This window comes from Gymnodraco acuticeps, unplaced genomic scaffold (assembly GCF_902827175.1).
Source record: "Gymnodraco acuticeps unplaced genomic scaffold, fGymAcu1.1, whole genome shotgun sequence".
Lineage (NCBI taxonomy): Eukaryota > Metazoa > Chordata > Actinopteri > Perciformes > Bathydraconidae > Gymnodraco > Gymnodraco acuticeps.
This window is the reverse complement of record NW_022990278.1, coordinates 255,363-274,729: the sequence shown is the minus strand read 5'-3', so window position 1 is coordinate 274,729 and position 19,367 is coordinate 255,363. Positions and strand designations below refer to the sequence as shown.

General features: G+C 41.7%; 1 protein-coding gene across 1 annotated transcript in view; it reads right to left on the bottom strand.

Moving 5' to 3' along the window:
• Positions 1-19,367, bottom strand: part of neb (nebulin) — a gene marked incomplete at its 3' end in the record, with an annotated part of 66,210 nt that overhangs the window by 24,280 nt on the left and 22,563 nt on the right. The window contains 42 exon segments of the mRNA XM_034221710.1: positions 109-216; positions 305-409; positions 555-758; positions 852-1,163; positions 1,251-1,358; positions 1,467-1,571; positions 1,661-1,864; positions 1,970-2,281; positions 2,372-2,479; positions 2,709-2,813; positions 2,961-3,164; positions 3,253-3,564; positions 3,663-3,770; positions 3,881-3,985; positions 4,862-5,065; positions 5,171-5,482; positions 5,601-5,708; positions 6,059-6,163; positions 6,246-6,452; positions 6,998-7,309; positions 7,403-7,510; positions 7,610-7,714; positions 7,801-8,007; positions 9,192-9,503; positions 9,597-9,704; positions 9,804-9,908; positions 9,995-10,201; positions 11,184-11,495; positions 11,581-11,688; positions 11,780-11,884; positions 11,983-12,189; positions 12,919-13,230; positions 13,320-13,427; positions 13,537-13,641; positions 13,758-13,964; positions 14,495-14,806; positions 14,932-15,039; positions 15,237-15,341; positions 15,462-15,560; positions 15,694-15,801; positions 16,750-16,947; positions 17,043-17,156. Of these exon segments, the coding sequence (XP_034077601.1) occupies positions 109-216; positions 305-409; positions 555-758; positions 852-1,163; positions 1,251-1,358; positions 1,467-1,571; positions 1,661-1,864; positions 1,970-2,281; positions 2,372-2,479; positions 2,709-2,813; positions 2,961-3,164; positions 3,253-3,564; positions 3,663-3,770; positions 3,881-3,985; positions 4,862-5,065; positions 5,171-5,482; positions 5,601-5,708; positions 6,059-6,163; positions 6,246-6,452; positions 6,998-7,309; positions 7,403-7,510; positions 7,610-7,714; positions 7,801-8,007; positions 9,192-9,503; positions 9,597-9,704; positions 9,804-9,908; positions 9,995-10,201; positions 11,184-11,495; positions 11,581-11,688; positions 11,780-11,884; positions 11,983-12,189; positions 12,919-13,230; positions 13,320-13,427; positions 13,537-13,641; positions 13,758-13,964; positions 14,495-14,806; positions 14,932-15,039; positions 15,237-15,341; positions 15,462-15,560; positions 15,694-15,801; positions 16,750-16,947; positions 17,043-17,156 (7,308 nt within the window).

Genomic DNA, 19,367 nt, shown 5'->3' with positions numbered 1-19,367 from the left:
TAAACAAAAAGTAGCAGCCATTAATAACAATAATAATTTGCCCCAAAAAAAAAATATTGCATGACAGTGTTGTTATAGCTAGTGTTGTTGTGAGTTGTGGTCACTTACATCACTGATGATGTCCCTGGAGGACTTAGCAGCCTTTATAGAGATAGCATCCCCGGGAAGGAAATATCCTTTGCTGATGGTATCCTCATAACCTTGTCTGTAGAGTTTCTACAAAGAAAGACACAATATGAATACTTTTGTTAACAGCTCTTCAACAAATGGAGGTCCAATAATTCAGCTTCTTCACTAAGCTAACCTTGCTCATGGTGATAGCATTCTGCTGACCGAGGACGATCTCAGGGGTGTCAGGGTTGATGTGCAGCTTGGTCTTGTCCTTCTCCCATGCGGCGGTGTAGAGTTGCTGGAACAAACCACAAATAAGTGTTACTTGATGGTTTTAACTGAAGAGATCTCAAGAGAGAGGTCTCCATTGCAAATCACGGTAGTAATAGACCTTTTTTCACAAAGATATATTTGAATTCAACCCAAAATATTTCAATTCGAACCTTGTTCATGATCAAAGCGTTATTCTTCGCAAGTACGAGGTTCATAGCCTCTGTGGTGCTCTTGAAGGGGAAATTGCTTGGGGGTTGGCGGTACTTCCTTTCATTCAAAGCATCTCCAGCTTTCTTGGCTTTCTCCACATCCAGTGAGCCAATGGGAACCCAGCCCAAACCCTGGAGCCACTTCAAGTCAGCTTTGTACACAGCCTTTGAAGTGAGTAAAGAAAACAATTAAATTCCTCACATACTTAGTAGCATGAAACTGAAATAAAAACAATAAAGCAAGGGAGCTACACTCACATCACTCTGTATGTCATATGCGTGCCTGGCCTGGCGCACATCAGTGGAGTCTGGAAGACAAGTCCAGTTGTGGAGGCGGGTGATGTAGTTGGCGTGGTTGACCTGGATCTGGTTCTTCTTGGCCAGTGCAAAGGCGATCATGTCCACAGGCAGGTTGAACTTGGTCTTGGACTGGTTGAAGTCCTTCTTGTACAAAGCGTCACTGGCAATCCTGGCTGAGTTCAGAGCCAGAACCAGCAGAGGATCGTCCTGGACGCAGCGAGCACCGATGTGGTGGCCCACCTGCTTACGGTATCCTTCATGGTACTTGTGCTGGAAGAAAATGTAATAACAAAGTTCCATGGTTACATGTGCAGTGATAAACATATGGAAACGGTTTGTATTTGTTAAAAAGCTTACATCACTGGCAATATCCCTGGTCTTCTTGGCTGCGAGGATGGAAATGGCATCGCCGCGCAGGTCGTAGCCCTTCTTCTTGGAGTCTTCATTTGCCTGCTTGTACTTTTTCTGTAAACAAACACAAACATCCCAGAAATTAAGTATATAAATTAACCCTTGAAAGTAAACTGGAATACGGGTTGCTGTATCACCATAAATACTGAATTGTTCACGTACCAAACTGTAGTTGACATTGTTTGCTTTGGCTAGAAGAACATCCATAGAATCAGGCATGATGTGGATCTTCGTCTTCTCCTTGTTCCAGGCATCAGAATATGCTTTCTGTGGTCATAAAAAAAAAAGAGAGAAATTATGATGAACACTGCAAATATGCATTTTAATGATTACATAATTGTAATGTTATTTCATACCTTGTTCATAACCTTGTTATTGGCCTTAGCCAACACCAGGGACATGTCCTCAGTGGTGAGTTTGAATTTGAAGTTGCTTGGGTGTTGACGATACTTCCTCTCATTCAGAGCCTCACCGGCTTTCTTTGCCTTCTCAACATCCAGTGAACCTATTGGCACCCATCCGATACCCTGCATCATCTTTAAGTCCTCCTTGTACACATTCTGGATGCAACAAAAAGGTTTAATGTTGTGAACGATGATTCTAAAACTTGAAATATCTGCAAAACGAATACTGCACAAAGTAAGCATTTAAGGATTCATACTCACATCACTCTGTATGTCATACGCGCGCCTGGCCTGGCGCACATCAGTGGAGTCCGGAAGACAAGTCCAGTTGTGCAGACGCGTGATGTAGTTGGCGTGGTTGACCTGGATCTGGTTCTTCTTGGCCAGTGCAAAGGCAATCATGTCCACAGGCAGGTTGAACTTGGTCTTGGACTTGTTGAAGTCCTTCTTGTACAGATGGTCACTGGCAATCCTGGCTGAGTTCAGAGCCAGAACCAGCAGAGGATCGTCCTGGACACAGCGAGCACCGATGTGGTGGCCGACCTGCTTACGGTATCCTTCATGGTACTTGTGCTGGAAGAAAATTGAACAACAAAGTTTCATGGTTACATGTGCAGTGATAAACATATGGAAACAGTTTTAAAAAGAAATCCCACAGCTTACATCACTGGCAATATCCCTGGTCTTCTTGGCAGCAAGGATGGAAATGGCATCGCCGCGCAGGTCGTAGCCCTTCTTCTTGGCGTCTTCATTTGCCTGCTTGTACTTTTTCTGTAAACAAACATCCCACATTAAATACACATTCATTTCTGATTAAAAGTAGGTCTGAGTTATAATAAGACACAGATGTATCGAAAACAAACAATATCCTAATGAATATAGCATATTGTAACCTTGTTTAGAAATATCTTACATCAATAAAATGTATTACTATTATCATTATATTATCCTTATACTGTATGTAATTGCTTTACCATAATATGTTTAATTTTTCACTTACCAAACTGTAGTTGACATTGTTTGCTTTGGCTAGAAGAATATCCATAGAGTCAGGCATGATGTGGATCGTTGTCTTGTCGTGGTTCCAGGCGTCAGAGTATGCTTTCTGTAAAGATAAAACAATATATATTATTATTAGAATATACTCTGCAAGAATGCATTTTAATTAACGGAAAAGCTTTCATCATATCAGTATAAGTAGTTCAACTGAGCCATTTTGACCCTCTCGATTACAGGATTGATGATTTCATACCTTGTTCATAACCTTGTTATTGGCCTTAGCCAACACCAGGGACATGTCCTCAGTGGTGATTTTGAATTTGAAGTTGCTTGGGTGTTGACGATACTTCCTCTCATTCAGAGCCTCACCGGCTTTCTTTGCCTTCTCAACATCCAGTGAACCTATTGGCACCCATCCGATACCCTGCATCATCTTTAAGTCCTCCTTGTACACATTCTGGATGCAACAGAAACATTGTGTTATATGGTCCAAGATGTTTAAAAAATAAACTTTCCATAAGATACATTTCAGGATTCATACTCACATCACTCTGTATGTCATACGCGCGCCTGGCCTGGCGCACATCAGTGGAGTCTGGAAGACAAGTCCAGTTGTGCAGACGGGTGATGTAGTTGGCGTGGTTGACCTGGATCTGGTTCTTCTTGGCCAGTGCAAAGGCGATCATGTCCACAGGCAGGTTGAACTTGGTCTTGGACTGGTTGAAGTCCTTCTTGTACAAAGCGTCACTGGCAATCCTGGCTGAGTTCAGAGCCAGAACCAGCAGAGGATCGTCCTGGACGCAGCGAGCACCGATGTGGTGGCCCACCTGCTTACGGTATCCTGCATGGTACTTGTGCTGGAAGAAAATTGAATAACAAAGTTTCATGGTTACATGTGCAGTGATAAACATATGGAAACGGTTTGTATTTGTTAAAAAGAAATCCCACCGCTTACATCACTGGCAATATCCCTGGTCTTCTTGGCTGCGATGATAGAAATGGCATCATTGCGCAGGTCGTAGCCCTTCTTCTTGGCGTCCTCATTTGCCTGCCTGTACTTGTTCTGTATAAAGGAAAATAAAATGTTTTTAAATTAACATCTTCTGAAAAATGGTTGTGTACCAATAATAATGTTGCTTTAAAGCGATCAATTACTCAGAAAATGTGACTCACCAAACTGTAGTTGGTTTTGTTTGCTTTGGCTAGAAGAACCTCCATAGAGTCAGGCATGATGTGGATTGATGTCTTGTCTTTCTCCCAGGCTTGATTGTAAGCTTGCTGTAGATCAAATTAAAACAAAAAAGGTTTAGTTTCAATAATACAAAATTAAAAACATTTAGAAAAATGATATATACAGCTGATGAAATTAGAAAACTCCTAACTTGTAGGACTTCTTAAATCTAGTGAAGTGGAGAATGTTTTCAAGTCGTCAGGAACTTTTTCTCAGCTTTGTTCACATTCAATTTCGCTTAAGATTATATTGAATAGATTAAAACTACACTTAATAACCTCCTCAGATGTATTTTCTACACGCAGAGGCACAACAAAGGTTGTACTTAATCAGGGTTGTTGTTTGCATTGATCTGTAAACCTTTCAAATGATGTGCTAAAAGAAATATATATATTTAAGGCTGAATCATCACTGATATTGCTCTATGCAGATGATGTGTTGATATTCCTCACAGAGCGACAGAAACTACAGCACTATCTTTTAACATAAAATAACAATTTTAGAGACATTCAGGGTATAAATGAGATTTTAAATAATGTAATGCAAGTCTGTTAATCATTATATTATTTTAGATGTACCCGAAATAAGCCCATTGGATATTTAGACATTAATATCACTTCCAATGAACAGCTTGTTTCGAGTAAATTACTCTTATTTACCAAACAATGTTTATTCTTATAGAGTATGGTTAAATTGACTTTGCTGTTATCGACATTAGGAAAAACCTATGTTATGAAAGCTAAAATTCCTTTTCTATTTCAGGCCATGCTATCGTCCTTCCTTATGTTTGGAAAAACTGAACAAAAAACATAATACAAAGTACTGTCTTTACAGTTAAAGACAACCTGTGAAGTGAACTTGCAGAAAAACATGCATCAATACTGTATAAAACACAACATTTAAAAAAACTGCATAGAAAATACCTTGTTCATAACCTTGTTATTGGCCTTAGCCAACACCAGGGACATGTCCTCAGTGGTGAGTTTGAATTTGAAGTTGCTTGGGTGTTGACGATACTTCCTCTCATTCAGAGCCTCACCGGCTTTCTTTGCCTTCTCAACATCCAGTGAACCTATTGGCACCCATCCGATACCCTGCATCATCTTTAAGTCCTCCTTGTACACATTCTGGATGCAACAAAAAGGTTTAATGTTGTGAACGATGATTCTAAAACTTGAAATATCTGCAAAACGAATACTGCACAAAGTAAACAGTTAAGGATTCATACTCACATCACTCTGTATGTCATACGCGCGCCTGGCCTGGCGCACATCAGTAGAGTCTGGAAGACAAGTCCAGTTGTGCAGACGCGTGATGTAGTTGGCGTGGTTGACCTGGATCTGGTTCTTCTTGGCCAGCGCAAAGGCAATCATGTCCACAGGCAGGTTGAACTTGGTCTTGGACTGGTTGAAGTCCTTCTTGTACAAAGCGTCACTGGCAATCTTGGCTGAGTTCAGAGCCAGAACCAGCAGAGGGTCGTCCTGGACGCAGCGAGCACCGATGTGGTGGCCGACCTGCTTACGGTATCCTGCATGGTACTTGTGCTAAAAAAGAAAGTGTGAGAGTTTTATCATCAAATGAAAAAACTCTTGAGGGTGGGAATATCACAATTGATGTATACAGTTGTTGGAACAGTATAGGAATATCCACACAGGCACTTACATCACTAGCAATAGCAGTGGAAGCTTTGGCAGCCAAGACTGAAATGGCATCACCACGAAGATGGTGGCCCTTCTTCTTGGACAGCTCATGGTCCAACTTGTACAGTTTCTGAAGAGAGAAAGGATATACATTTTTATTAAGGAGAGCATGTCTTCTTTATACTGAATCAACTAATGCACCAACATGAAGTAATGTAATCAATTAAGTTTATTAACCAACAGTTCAAAATACAAATATAATGATGATTGAAATCCAGCAACCTGGTAATCTAGCTCAGACACAAAGCAAATACTATTTCAAATATATGATTACTCTCGAAATGGAGATACCGTTCTGTTTACTGGTCCCAAACAATTCCTTTTGGCGAAATCCATACGGCTAGTTTTGTTTATTTCCATAAGAGACCCCAGAAAAGATCTAGAAAAACATGTGTGGAAACATTAAGTATAACCCTTTACCTCACTGACGTTCTTCTTGTTTCCTCTGGCTAGAACAATGTCCATCGCATCAGGCATCATGTGGACTGAAGTCTTGGCTTTTTCCCAGGCAGTGGTGTAGGATTGCTAAAAAACAACATTTACGTCACATAAATGCTAGAGTAGACCAATTTGTGATTTAAAAAAAAACACAAATCCTATCCAGTACCTTATTCATGATCTTGTTGTTGGCGGTGGCCAGTAAGAGATCCATGGAGTGCATGTCTTTAGTGAAATTGAATTTGCTGGGAGACTGACGGTATTTGGATTCGCTGAAGATACGTCCGGCTAATTTTGCTTTCTCAACATCCACCGATCCAATGGGAATCCATCCGACTCCCTTAACGTAGCTTTCATACTCACTCTTGTACTGGTTCTGAGGGGGGAAGTCAACAAAAACAGTTTATTTTAGATGCAAAACAGCTACATGCAAAGTCAATGTCCCAATTTGGAGTGAAAGTCTTGTGTTAATAGATATTATTTCAGTCAGACTCTCTACGTACATCACTGGCGATGAACTGCATGTTATGAGCAAGTCGCAGGTTCATAGCGTCAGGCATCACAGTGTAGTGTGGGTTGGACTGCTTGTATCCAGCATTAGTCTGAACACGTGAACTTTAACCACACCTTTTATAATTAGTCCATTGCTTACTTTTCACTTGAATTAAGAATAGAGAAACAAAACATATGCCATTGTCCAATTTAACTTAATAGTTTTTCGACATGTGTATATAGTATAGATAATCTTGCACTATTGATTCTACTCTGTTTCTTCTTGCACTATTTTATAGATTAGTTTTATTGTTGTATGTCTTGTATGTTGCATTGTTGAAGGAGCCTGGGACTTCAGATGTTCACTGCCATAACTACTCTGAAGCTCAAGCTACTAGGCTATTGTTTGGGTAAAAAGTGAGAACATACATCACTCTGAATCTCCATCATGTTGCGACACCGCTGCACGTTCAAGTTGTCGGGCAGCATCAAGTAGCCGTTAGGGATCTTCCTGTATCCGGCGAAGGTCTGAACCTTCGAAGCATGTTTGGCCTGCACCAAACTCATCATGTCCACTGGGGAGTGATACTTCAGCTTGGCCTTGTTGTAGTCCTTCTTGTAGTTCTTGTCACTCTGCAATTTGGCCAACTGCATGTAGTGGACCATCAGAGGATCGTCCTTGACGCTGCGGAAACCAACATGGTGTCCTCTGGCCTTCTCGTAAGCCAGCTTGTACTTGTACTGTAAACAGTGAAAGAATACTTGTTTAACATGCATGGTGGGTTTCAGTAGATTCCCTTCTCAATGTGGCACAGGAATGTTTGTTCAACTTACGTCACTGGCAATTCTAGTTCCAGCTTTGGCGGCCAAGATTGCGATGGCGTCTCCTTTGAGATGGTAGCCCTTATTGGCCATCGCCACAACACCGGCTTTGTAAAGTTTCTGTTTGGATAAAAGTAAGAGTGTTAAAATACACAAACCGATCACCATCATTTATATACAATTAGAGGTAGGTTAAAGAGTTTTAAGTATTCCTCTTACGTTGCTCATGTTGAGGGCATTAGCCTTGGCCAGGATGATTTCAGGAGAATCAGGCATGACGTGGATCTTCAGTTTGGCCTTATCCCAAGCTGCAGTGTATGCTTGCTGTAAGCCCAGAAAAACAAATGAATGATGGTAATAATTCATACTTAGTGGCCCTGCACTCTACAGAACAGTTAACCGTGTTGTACCTTGTTCATGATCTTGTTGTTGGCAGTAGCCAGAGCGATGTCCATGGAGTCCATCAGCTTGCTGAACTTGTGGGTGGATGGGTCGGTGCGGTACCTGTTGTCGCTCTGAATCAGACCGCCAATTTTAGCCGTCTCAACGCCAATTGAGCCGATAGGGACCCATCCAGTGCCTCTGATATAGTTATTCCATTCAGACTTGTAGTCACACTGAAAAAAAACATAATTCAGATGATTAGAGTTTGATAAAAATCAATTATTAGTTGTTTTCTGCCTTTGTGGACATCAGTGGATGTCTGCTCACCACCTCAAGCTCAATCTTGACAAGACTGAGCTGCTCTTCCTCCCGGGAAAAGATTGTCCCACTCTTGACCTAACAATCAACATCGGCACCTCAGTTGTTTCCCCGACTCAGACTGCAAGGAATCTGGGTGTGACCCTAGATAACAAACTGTCCTTCACTGCAAACATCGCTGCTACAACCCGCTGCTGCAGATACACGCTTTACAACATCAGGAGGATACGTCCCCAGCTGACTCAGAAAGCGACTCAGGTTCTGGTCCAGGCTCTCGTCATCTCACGCCTAGACTACTGCAACTCCCTCCTGGCTGGTCTACCTGCATGTGCCATCCGACCTCTGCAGCTCACCCAGAATGCAGCGGCTCGTCTGGTCTTCAACCTTCCTAAATTTTCCCACACTACTCCGCTCCTCCGCTCCCTCCACTGGCTTCCGGTAACTGCTAGAATCCACTTCAAGACACTGGTACTTGCTTACCATGCTGCGAATGGATCTGGCCCTTCGTACATCCAGGACATGGTTAAACCGTACACCCCAGCGCGTGCACTCCGCTCTGCATCAGCCAAACAGCTCGCTGCACCCTCGCTGCGAGGGGGACCCAAGTTCCCATCAGCAAAAACACGTGGGTTTGCTATCCTGGCTCCAAGATGGTGGAATGAGCTCCCCATTGACATCAGGACAGCAGATAGCTTGCACATCTTCCGGCGCAGACTGAAAACTCATCTCTTTCGACTCCACTTCGAGCGATAGATTTATTAACAAAGCACTTATATACTAATAAAGGACTGGCTTATCTAAAGCCAGTTGAGTAGCACTTGAAATGTTTGGCTCTATGAAACCTGATGTACTTATATGATTCTGTTTTCTTCAAGGTTGTGTCTTCCTGGTCGAATGTACTTATTGTAAGTCGCTTTGGATAAAAGCGTCAGCTAAATGTAATGTAATGTAATGTAATGTAAAGAAACTCCCTCTGGAGGGAACACAGGGATTCTAGCCTTTGCAGACCATTTACATGCACACAAACCTATATAACATACTACAGGAAAGGGGAGATCCCAAGAAGCATGTTAGGGCCCCTTTAATGTTTCAAACTTACATCGCTAGCCTGGGTGCTCATGGTGCGAGAGTGCTTCAGGCTAATTGCATCAGGGAGGAGAGAGTAACTGTGCTGGATCGTTCTGTAGCCGGCGAAGGTCTGAACCTTCGAAGCATGTTTGGCCTGCACCAAACTCATCATGTCCACTGGGGAGTGATACTTCAGCTTGGCCTTGTGGTAGTCCTTCTTGTAGTTCTTGTCACTCTGCAATTTGGCCAACTGCATGTAGTGGACCATCAGAGGATCGTCCTTGACGCTGCGGAAACCAACATGGTGTCCTCTGGCCTTCTCGTAAGCCAGCTTGTACTTGTACTGTAAACAGTGAAAGAATACTTGTTTAACATGCATGGTGGGTTTCAGTAGATTCCCTTCTCAATGTGGCACAGGAATGTTTGTTCAACTTACGTCACTGGCAATTCTAGTTCCAGCTTTGGCGGCCAAGATTGCGATGGCGTCTCCTTTGAGATGGTAGCCCTTATTGGCCATCGCCACAACACCGGCTTTGTAAAGTTTCTGTTTGGATAAAAGTAAGAGTGTTAAAATACACAAACCGATCACCATCATTTATATACAATTAGAGGTAGGTTAAACAGTTTTAAGTATTCCTCTTACGTTGCTCATGTTGAGGGCATTAGCCTTGGCCAGGATGATTTCAGGAGAATCAGGCATGACGTGGATCTTCAGTTTGGCCTTATCCCAAGCTGCAGTGTATGCTTGCTGTAAGACCAGAAAAACAAATGAATGATGGTAATAATTCATACTTAGTGGCCCTGCACTCTACAGAACAGTTAACCGTGTTGTACCTTGTTCATGATCTTGTTGTTGGCAGTAGCCAGAGCGATGTCCATGGAGTCCATCAGCTTGCTGAACTTGTGGGTGGATGGGTCGGTGCGGTACCTGTTGTCGCTCTGAATCAGACCGCCAATTTTAGCCGTCTCAACGCCAATTGAGCCGATAGGGACCCATCCAGTGCCTCTGATATAGTTATTCCATTCAGACTTGTAGTCACACTGAAAAAAAACATAGATAAGTTGTTAGAGTATTGTGAGGGAATAATTTTGTCTTTACTCCTAGATATTTAACCTTATTGCCTGTTGACGTTAATAACCAACCAATATTCTGTTATCTCCTTTAAGGAATGTGCTCCAGCACTTAAGTGTCAGTTTTATGGCCTGATGGGGGGGTTTACGACTGTGAGAACGCTGGCTTCTAAACACCACTGACAAGTGATTGCGTATTTCCAGTTGGGGGATATCTCCTGTAGCTCCACAGATGTTTACGCCTCCCTCAATATGCTGATTAACTCTCTGTAAACTAGTTAAAAGGTCTATCGAGAGAGAGGCTGATCAGAATTGACACGACAACCCACCCGTGCAGTCAGAACCTTTTGCTGCTGTGGCTTGTGATATGAATTCTCCGGCCGTTGACTTGTAATAAACTACCAGTGTTTGACATCAAAGCTCCAACTCTCCTCGTGTCTCTCTGAGTCCTGACTCTCCATTGCTGCAGAAGTTTCCCTTACAAGTATGACTCGTGTTAACGTTTTGCACAATTGTGAATACAATAGATGCATTTAATGTTGCAACTGGCAAAAAGTAAAACATTAGCCTCTAAACTGCGGATGGGTAGAAGTATAAAATAGCAGGAAATGTAAATACTTCTACTACACTATAATTAAAAATGACAATTAGTAGTGATTGAACAAATTCCCATTTAAATGTAAACATTTAGGTAATTTCTTTTAAATTATGTTAATTGTATTCTCTGTGTTTATTTAATAATAAAAAAATGTGTATTATGTTAGAGCCCGTTTTAACTCTATTTGAAAGGTTCTATATAAATAAAGTGTATTATTATTATTTAATATGAAAGGAAACTTTGGGATTTTAGCCTTAGCAGACCATTTACATGCACAGAAACCTATATAACGCACTACAGGAAAGGGAAAACCCCAAATGGCATTTTAAGGCCCCTTTACGGTTTCAAACTTACATCACTTGACTGGGCGTTCATTTTGCGACACCGCTGCACGTTCAAGTTGTCCGGCAGGATTATGTAGCCGTTAGGGATCTTCCTGTAGCCGGCGAAGGTCTGAACCTTTGAAGCATGTTTGGCCTGGGTCAAACTCATCATGTCCACTGGGGAGTGATACTTCAGCTTGGCCTTGTGGTAGTCCTTCTGGTAGTTCTTGTCACTCTGCATCTTAGCCACCTTCATGTAGTGGACCAGCAGGGGATCGTCCTCGATGCTGCGGAAACCAACATGGTGGCCCTTTGCCTTCTCAAATTCTTTCTTATATTGGATCTGGAAAAAAAGGAGTTTGTGGACGTTAGTGACTTTTTCAGTTAAATGGAAAAAAGTGTGTCGGGTAGATTTATGATATACATACATTGCTGGCAATATGTCTGCCATGCTTGGCGTGAATGACAGAAATGGCATCCGGCTTCATGTTGTATCCCTTGGCAATATCGGCCAGCCACTTGTGCTTGTAGTGACTCTGTGGATAAACAAAGCAAAAAAGTGTTCCGACAATTATTTCTTTGGCATACAAAACATTTTCTAACTTAATGAATATGATGTCCTCTTACCACGCTCAGGGTCTGGGCGTTGAATTTAGCCTGAAGGAACTGAGGGCTGTCACCCGGCAGATTATAGGTGTGCATGAACTTCTCTCCAGAAGCTTTGTATGAAGACTAGAGAGGAAGAACAAAAGTCAAACCTGGTACATGAATAATCAACACATTTGAGTTGTGAAGGCATTGGTTTCTTTATTATTAGAAGACATTCTTACGTGATCCATGATCTTGGTGTTGGCCATAGCCAGAGTCATGTTCATGGCATCAGTCTTGCTGGTGAATTTGAAAGAGCTTGCGGGCTGGCGGTAGTGGTGCTCATCCAGGGCGGCTGTAGCAACTTTGGCCTTCTCCACATCAATAGAACCAATAGGGATCCAACCTGTGCCTTTAGTGAAGTTGCTGTATTCTGACTTGTAGAGATTCTGTGGGTTTATAGAGAAGAAGATTGAGAATTTGAGTGTTTGTCATCAATGATTGTTGTGCTTTTATTGAGGTCTTAAAGGTAGGGTATGTAAGTTTGAGAAACCAGCTCGAGATCGCCAGAATTTGAAAATACACGACCGGAGAAAATCTGCCACTTCCTCACAGAGCCCCTCCTCCAACACACACGAACGCGCACATGACCAATGAGGGCACGAGATAAGTTTTTGCACAGATGGAAGGCTGACAGGCAGGTAGGCCGTCCAGTTACTTTAGCCGGCTCAGATGATTGGTCGTGCTTTTTACAGCGCCACGGCTTCCACAGATGAAGTTTTTTTATGGATTTTTTGTCAAAGCACTTCAGATATTCATTGCTATTGGGATGTTAAGAGCATTCCATGGAATATAACAAAAAGTGTATCTCGAGCCGGTTTCTCAAACTTACCTACCCCACCTTTAAACGTGCATATGTATAAATGTGTCTTTAGGTATATACATATTTGCATACATATTTTTATATATATTGGTTTTTGTATTCGGGATTGTGGGAAACGGTATTTCGATCTCTCTGTCTGTGCACACAAACTGAAAGTTGGACAATAAAGTTGACTTTGACTTGAATTCGCTTATTGCTTTTCTGTTTCCAGCGTCACACAGATGCATGCTGCGTTTAAGTGTTTTTCAAAGACTTGGACATCTACATACAGTATGCGTAAAAAGTGAGAACATACATCACTCTGAATCTCCATCATGTTGCGGCACCGCTGCACGTTCAAGTTGTCGGGCAGCATCAAGTAGCCGTTAGGGATCTTCCTGTAGCCGGCGAAGGTCTGAACCTTTGAAGCATGTTTGGCCTGGGTCAAACTCATCATGTCCACTGGGGAGTGATACTTCAGCTTGGCCTTGTGGTAGTCCTTCTTGTAGTTCTTCTCACTCTGCATCTTAGCCACCTTCATGTAGTGGACCAGCAGGGGATCGTCCTCGATGCTGCGGAAGCCAACATGGTGGCCCTTTGCCTTCTCATAAGCCAGCTTGTACTTGTACTGTAAAAAAAAAAGACGAACGTTAGGTATGAAAAGCATTATCGGATTCAGTAACGATTCAAACGTTTTATTATCGGCATGCTACTTACATCACTGGCGATTTTAGTGGACTGTTTTGCTGCAATAATGGAAATGGCATCTTGCTTCACGTGATGTCCTTTGAGCAGATCTTGGCGGTGAGCATAGGTGTAGTAATTCTAAATCAAATGAATGAAGTGTTATATCACAGGATAGAAAAGTCATTTCTAGACATATTCTACACATGCATAAATGCTGGAAAATACAAAATAAGAATGTGCGACTCACCTTGCTGATGTTGACTGCGTTGTATCTGGCTTGCATCAGTTCAGGGACGTCAGCAGGGAGATGGTAAGTGTGCACAAACTTCTCTCCACTGGCCTTATACTCTTTCTGCAAAAAGACAACAAAGACATCGGTGTGTCTGTTATTAAAGGGAATCGAAAGACGGAAACCATGTGATTTACTTTATAGCAAGACAAGAAGTTATTGTTTTTGCTCCTTCTCACCATGTTCATGATCTTGGTGTTGGACTTGGCCAGCATCATGTTCATGGAGTCGCTGAGACTGGAGAACTTCAAGGTGTCCGGGTTCTGGCGGTACTTTGACTCATTGATCGCTGCTCCCGCCACCTTAGCTCTTTCCACGTCCACAGAACCAATGGGAATCCAGCCGCTTCCCTTCACTGAAGTCTCATAGTCCATTTTATAGTTAATCTGGAAAGTAATAAGACATGGGAATAATGAAAAATATCCGACTTGAGAAATACCAACTTTTAGCCAGGAGACTAACTATTTATCCTTATGGATTGCTATTACATGTTGGAAAGGTTACTTTCAAAGTTATATATCACTATTTCACATACTTCAAAGTAATGTAACTGATAACATTTGATCCCTTTATTCTGTTAAATGTTTTAAATTGGGCAATGAAGTGGATAAGTAAACGTTTTTTTACTTTAACCAAACCTTTATAATTAGTCCATTGCTTACTTTTCACTTGAATTAAGAATAGAGAAACAAAACATATGCCATTGTCCAATTTCACTTAATAGTTTTTTGACATGTATATAGTTTAGATAATCTTGCACTATTGATTGTACTCTGTTTCTTCTTGCACTTTTTCATAGATTAGTTTTATTGTTGTATGTCTTGCATTGTTGAAGGAGCCTGGGACTTCAGATGTTCACTGCCATAACTACACTGAAGCTACGAGGCTATTGTTTGGGTAAAAAGTGAGAACATACATCACTCTGAATCTCCATCATGTTGCGACACCGCTGCACGTTCAAGTTGTCCGGAAGGATCATGTAGCCGTTAGGGATCTTCCTGTAGCCGGCGAAGGTCTGAACCTTCGAAGCATGTTTGGCCTGCACCAAACTCATCATGTCCACTGGGGAGTGATACTTCAGCTTGGCCTTGTGGTAGTCCTTCTTGTAGTTCTTGTCACTCTGCAATTTGGCCAACTGCATGTAGTGGACCATCAGAGGATCGTCCTTGACGCTGCGGAAACCAATATGGTGTCCTCTGGCCTTCTCGTAAGCCTTCTTATACTGGACCTAGATGTAAAAACGGGCATATAGGATCTTGATTATTCAGCTTTCAACGTTTTTTTACAGTTGTATGTAGCAGCAAGATGTACAATTCACCTGGTACAGAGCAAACATGGAGGAAATAAACTTACATCACTGACAGCATGTCTGGCTTTTTTGGCGGCGATAATAGAGATCGCATCGGACTTCAGGTCATAACCTTTAGCAATCAGATCCTCCCAGGCATACTTGTAGGTGTTCTGAAATGAGAGATAACAGATATAAACAAGAACAATAAAGAGTAATACAGTTAGCACACTTAACGTATATGTCAGTGCGTCCAAAGCAAATCACATTTAGGAGCAAGATATCCAAAATGACAACGAAAAAAATGCACTATTAGAACATCTTAGTATATAAATAAAACAAGTAATCCCTCTGTATTTCAATGTGTTACCTTGCTGATGTTGTAGGCATTGCACTTGGCCTGCACGAACTCAGGGACATCATGAGGCAGAGAGTACTTCTGATGGATCTTCTCCAGACCTCTCTTGTAGAACTGCTGTAAGGCAAGAAAGCAAAAAAAGGGCAGGCATTACATGTGCTGTACTTACTGTAAATGAAACTTGACAGTCTTAAGGTTAAGATTTGTGGTTAACTAAGAGAAAGACAGTAGACTCACATCACTCCTCATAAGCTGGTTCGCTTTGGCCTGCATCATGACGGGGTGGTCGTGAATAGAGGTAAAGGGGATGCTGTCCGGAAGCTGTCTGTACTTTCTCTGTAGGAAAAAAGTCAATTACGCTAGTGAGAAGTCATTACAAAACATATTAGACATATCCCACCTACGGACACATATTTCCTTTTACAAGAACGCATTTGTGAAGATGGGGAAAGAACTGTTGGGCTCGTACCTCACTAAGGATATCACCAGCTTTCTTATTTGTCTCCACTTCCACAGAGCCCCAGGGGATCCATGGAGAACCCTTGGTGTAGTTGTTGTATTCCGACTTGTAATCATTCTGTGATGCAGGAAAAAAAATGGCGTCAATGAATACACAAGTGATCTCATAATAACCATGCAAGAGGACCGTTTATATTTAGATATAACCATTAAAGGTCTCCTATTATACTATATGGCTTTCATCAATATATTACAGGTCTCAGATATATACAGAACACCAAACAGACCATTGCAGCATTACCCATAATCCCCTCTGTTTCAGCCCTGTTTCCAAAGTGCTGATTCTCTGTCTGTTACTTTAGATGAAAATAAGGAGCCCCTCCCCACGCCCCTCTGAGAGAGATTTGGTTACAAAGAACTAAATGGTGCTCTAGGAGGAGATTCAGGTGATAAGGGGGGGGGGGGGGGGGGGTACCTTGGTTGCTGATTGGCTAATGGTTACACTTGTATATAGACTGGTATTGCACTATTCCACTTCTCACTTTTTTTAGAACTATTTTTCTTTTGTATTACTTTTAATATAATATACTTTAATATTGCTTTAATATTGTCTGCTTGTCTGTATTATTGTGTTGCATTGTTGGAGAAGCCTGTGACCTAAGATTTTCAATGACATAATTACTCTGTAGCTATGTTAGTTTGACAATAAAGAACCTTGAACCTTGAACAAGCATCATAAAGTGGCCAAAAGCTGATCAGCTCATTTTCAGACAGGTTTTTATAGAAATGGATCAGGACAAAAAGAGAGAGAATCTTTGTTCCTAAAACTTTCGGAGTCTCTTTCCACAGAGGGGACACATGTTGATGAAGAAGAGACATGAAGAAGAGGGGACACATGCTGATGTAGAAGAGACATGAAGAAGAGGGGACACATGTTGATGTAGAAGAGACATGAAGAAGAGGGGACACATGTTGATGTAGAAGAGACATGAAGAAGTGAATTTTGCATAATAGGTGACCTTTAAGCTAAGCGTCATTAATAGGACGGTGTAAAGTCTGTACTTACATCGCTCTGGATGATGTTGGATTTCTTGGCCAGGTTCATAAGTATGCTGTCGGGGGGCAGGAAGTAGTTGGGGTTGATGCTCCTATAGCCCTTCATGCTGGCAATGCCCTGGGATTTCTTGGCCAAGGTGACTGACATCATGTCGAGTGGTGAGTGGTACTTGGTCTTGATCTTTTCATATTCCTTCTTATATTCACGCTGTGGAGATATCAGTAAAACATTGCGCTTGTTACTCAGATCTAATAAATGAATGTGAAGGGAAATGTAAGTAACTTAGAAAGATAATGACTTACATCACTCTGGATTTTAGCCACGCGAACAGAGTGCAGGATTTTGGGATCGTCATGAATGCTGAGGGCTCCCACCATCTGCCCCTTGTTCTTCTCATAAGCCTTCTTATACTTGACCTGGGGGGAAAAACAAAAGTTTATCATTGCTCAAGTGAAGACACTGGGCAGTAAAAGCAATCAAATGTACAAAGCAAGCAAGAAATACTAATATCATGAATGTCAAAGAAGATATATGTAGTGTCTCTACTTTAAAGAGTCCTCTCCTGCTGATGTTCAGGTGTATATCAGTATGTAGTGTCTCTACTTTAAAGAGTCCTCTCCTGCTGATGTTCAGGTGTATATCAGTATGTAATGTCTCTACTTTAAAGAGTCCTCTCCTGCTGATGTTCAGGTGTATATCAGTATGTAGTGTCTCTACTTTAAAGAGTCCTCTCCTGCTGATGTTCAGGTGTATATCAGTATGTAGTGTCTCTACTTTAAAGAGTCCTCTCCTGCTGATGTTCAGGTGTATATCAGTGTGTAGTGGCTCTACTTAAAGAGTCCTCCCTGCTGATGTTCAGGTGTATATCAGGTATGTAGTGTCTCTACTTTAAAGAGTCCTCTCCTGCTGATGTTCAGGGTGTATATCAGTATGTAGTGTCTCTACTTTAAAGAGTCCTCTCCTGCTGATGTTCAGGTGTATATCAGTGTGTAGTGTCTCTACTTTAAAGAGTCCTCTCCTGCTGATGTTCAGGTGTATATCAGTATGTAGTGTCTCTACTTTAAAGAGTCCTCTCCTGCTGATGTTCAGGTGTATATCAGTATGTAGTGTCTCTACTTTAAAGAGTCCTCTCCTGCTGATGTTCAGGTGTATATCAGTATGTAGTGTCTCTACTTTAAAGAGTCCTCTCCTGCTGATGTTCAGGTGTATATCAGTATGTAGTGTCTCTACTTTAAAGAGTCCTCTCCTGCTGATGTTCAGGTGTATATCAGTATGTAGTGTCTCTACTTTAAAGAGTCCTCTCCTGCTGATGTTCAGGTGTATATCAGTATGTAGTGTCTCTACTTTAAAGAGTCCTCTGCTGCTGATGTTCAGGGTGTATATCAGTATGTAGTGTCTCTACTTTAAAGAGTCCTCTCCTGCTGATGTTCAGGTGTATATCAGTATGTAGTGTCTCTACTTTAAAGAGTCCTCTCCTGCTGATGTTCAGGTGTATATCAGTAGTGTATCTACTTTAAAGAGTCCTCTCCTGCTGATGTTCAGGTGTATATCAGTATGTAGTGTCTCTACTTTAATGAGTCCTCCTCCTGCTGATGTTCAGGTGTATATCAGTATGTAGTGTCTCTACTTTAAAGAGTCCTCTCCTGCTGATGTTCAGGTGTATATCAGTGATGTAGTGTCTCTACTTTAAAGAGTCCTCTCCTGCTGATGTTCAGGTGTATATCAGTGTGTAGTGTCTCTACTTTAAAGAGTCCTCTCCTGCTGATGTTCAGGTGTATATCAGTATGTAGTGTCTCTACTTTAAAGAGTCCTCTCCTGCTGATGTTCAGGTGTATATCAGTGTGTAGTGTCTCTACTTTAAAGAGTCCTCTCCTGCTGATGTTCAGGTGTATATCAGTATGTAGTGTCTCTACTTTAAAGAGTCCTCTCCTGCTGATGTTCAGGTGTATATCAGTGTGTAGTGTCTCTACTTTAAAGAGTCCTCCCCTGCTGATGTTCAGGTGTATATCAGTATGTAGTGTCTCTACTTTAAAGAGTTCTCTTCTGCTGATGTTCAGGTGTATATCAGTGTGTAGTGTCTCTACTTTAAAGTGTCCTCCCCTGCTGATGTTCAGGTGTATATCAGTATGTAGTGTCTCTACTTTAAAGAGTCCTCTTCTGCTGATGTTCAGGTGTATATCAGTATGTAGTGTCTCTACTTTAAAGAGTCCTCCCCTGCTGATGTTCAGGTGTATATCAGTGTGTAGTGTCTCTACTTTAAAGAGTCCTCTTCTGCTGATGTTCAGGTGTATATCAGTATGTAGTGTCTCTACTTAAAGAGTCCTCCCCTGCTGATGTTCAGGTGTATATCAGTGTGTAGTGTCTCTACTTTAAAGAGTCCTCTCCTGCTGATGTTCAGGTGTATATCAGTATGTAGTGTCTCTACTTTAAAGAGTCCTCTCCTGCTGATGTTCAGGTGTATATCAGTATGTAGTGTCTCTACTTTAAAGAGTCCTCTCCTGCTGATGTTCAGGTGTATATCAGTATGTAGTGTCTCTACTTTAAAGAGTCCTCTCCTGCTGATGTTCAGGTGTATATCAGTATGTAGTGTCTCTACTTTAAAGAGTCCTCTCCTGCTGATGTTCAGG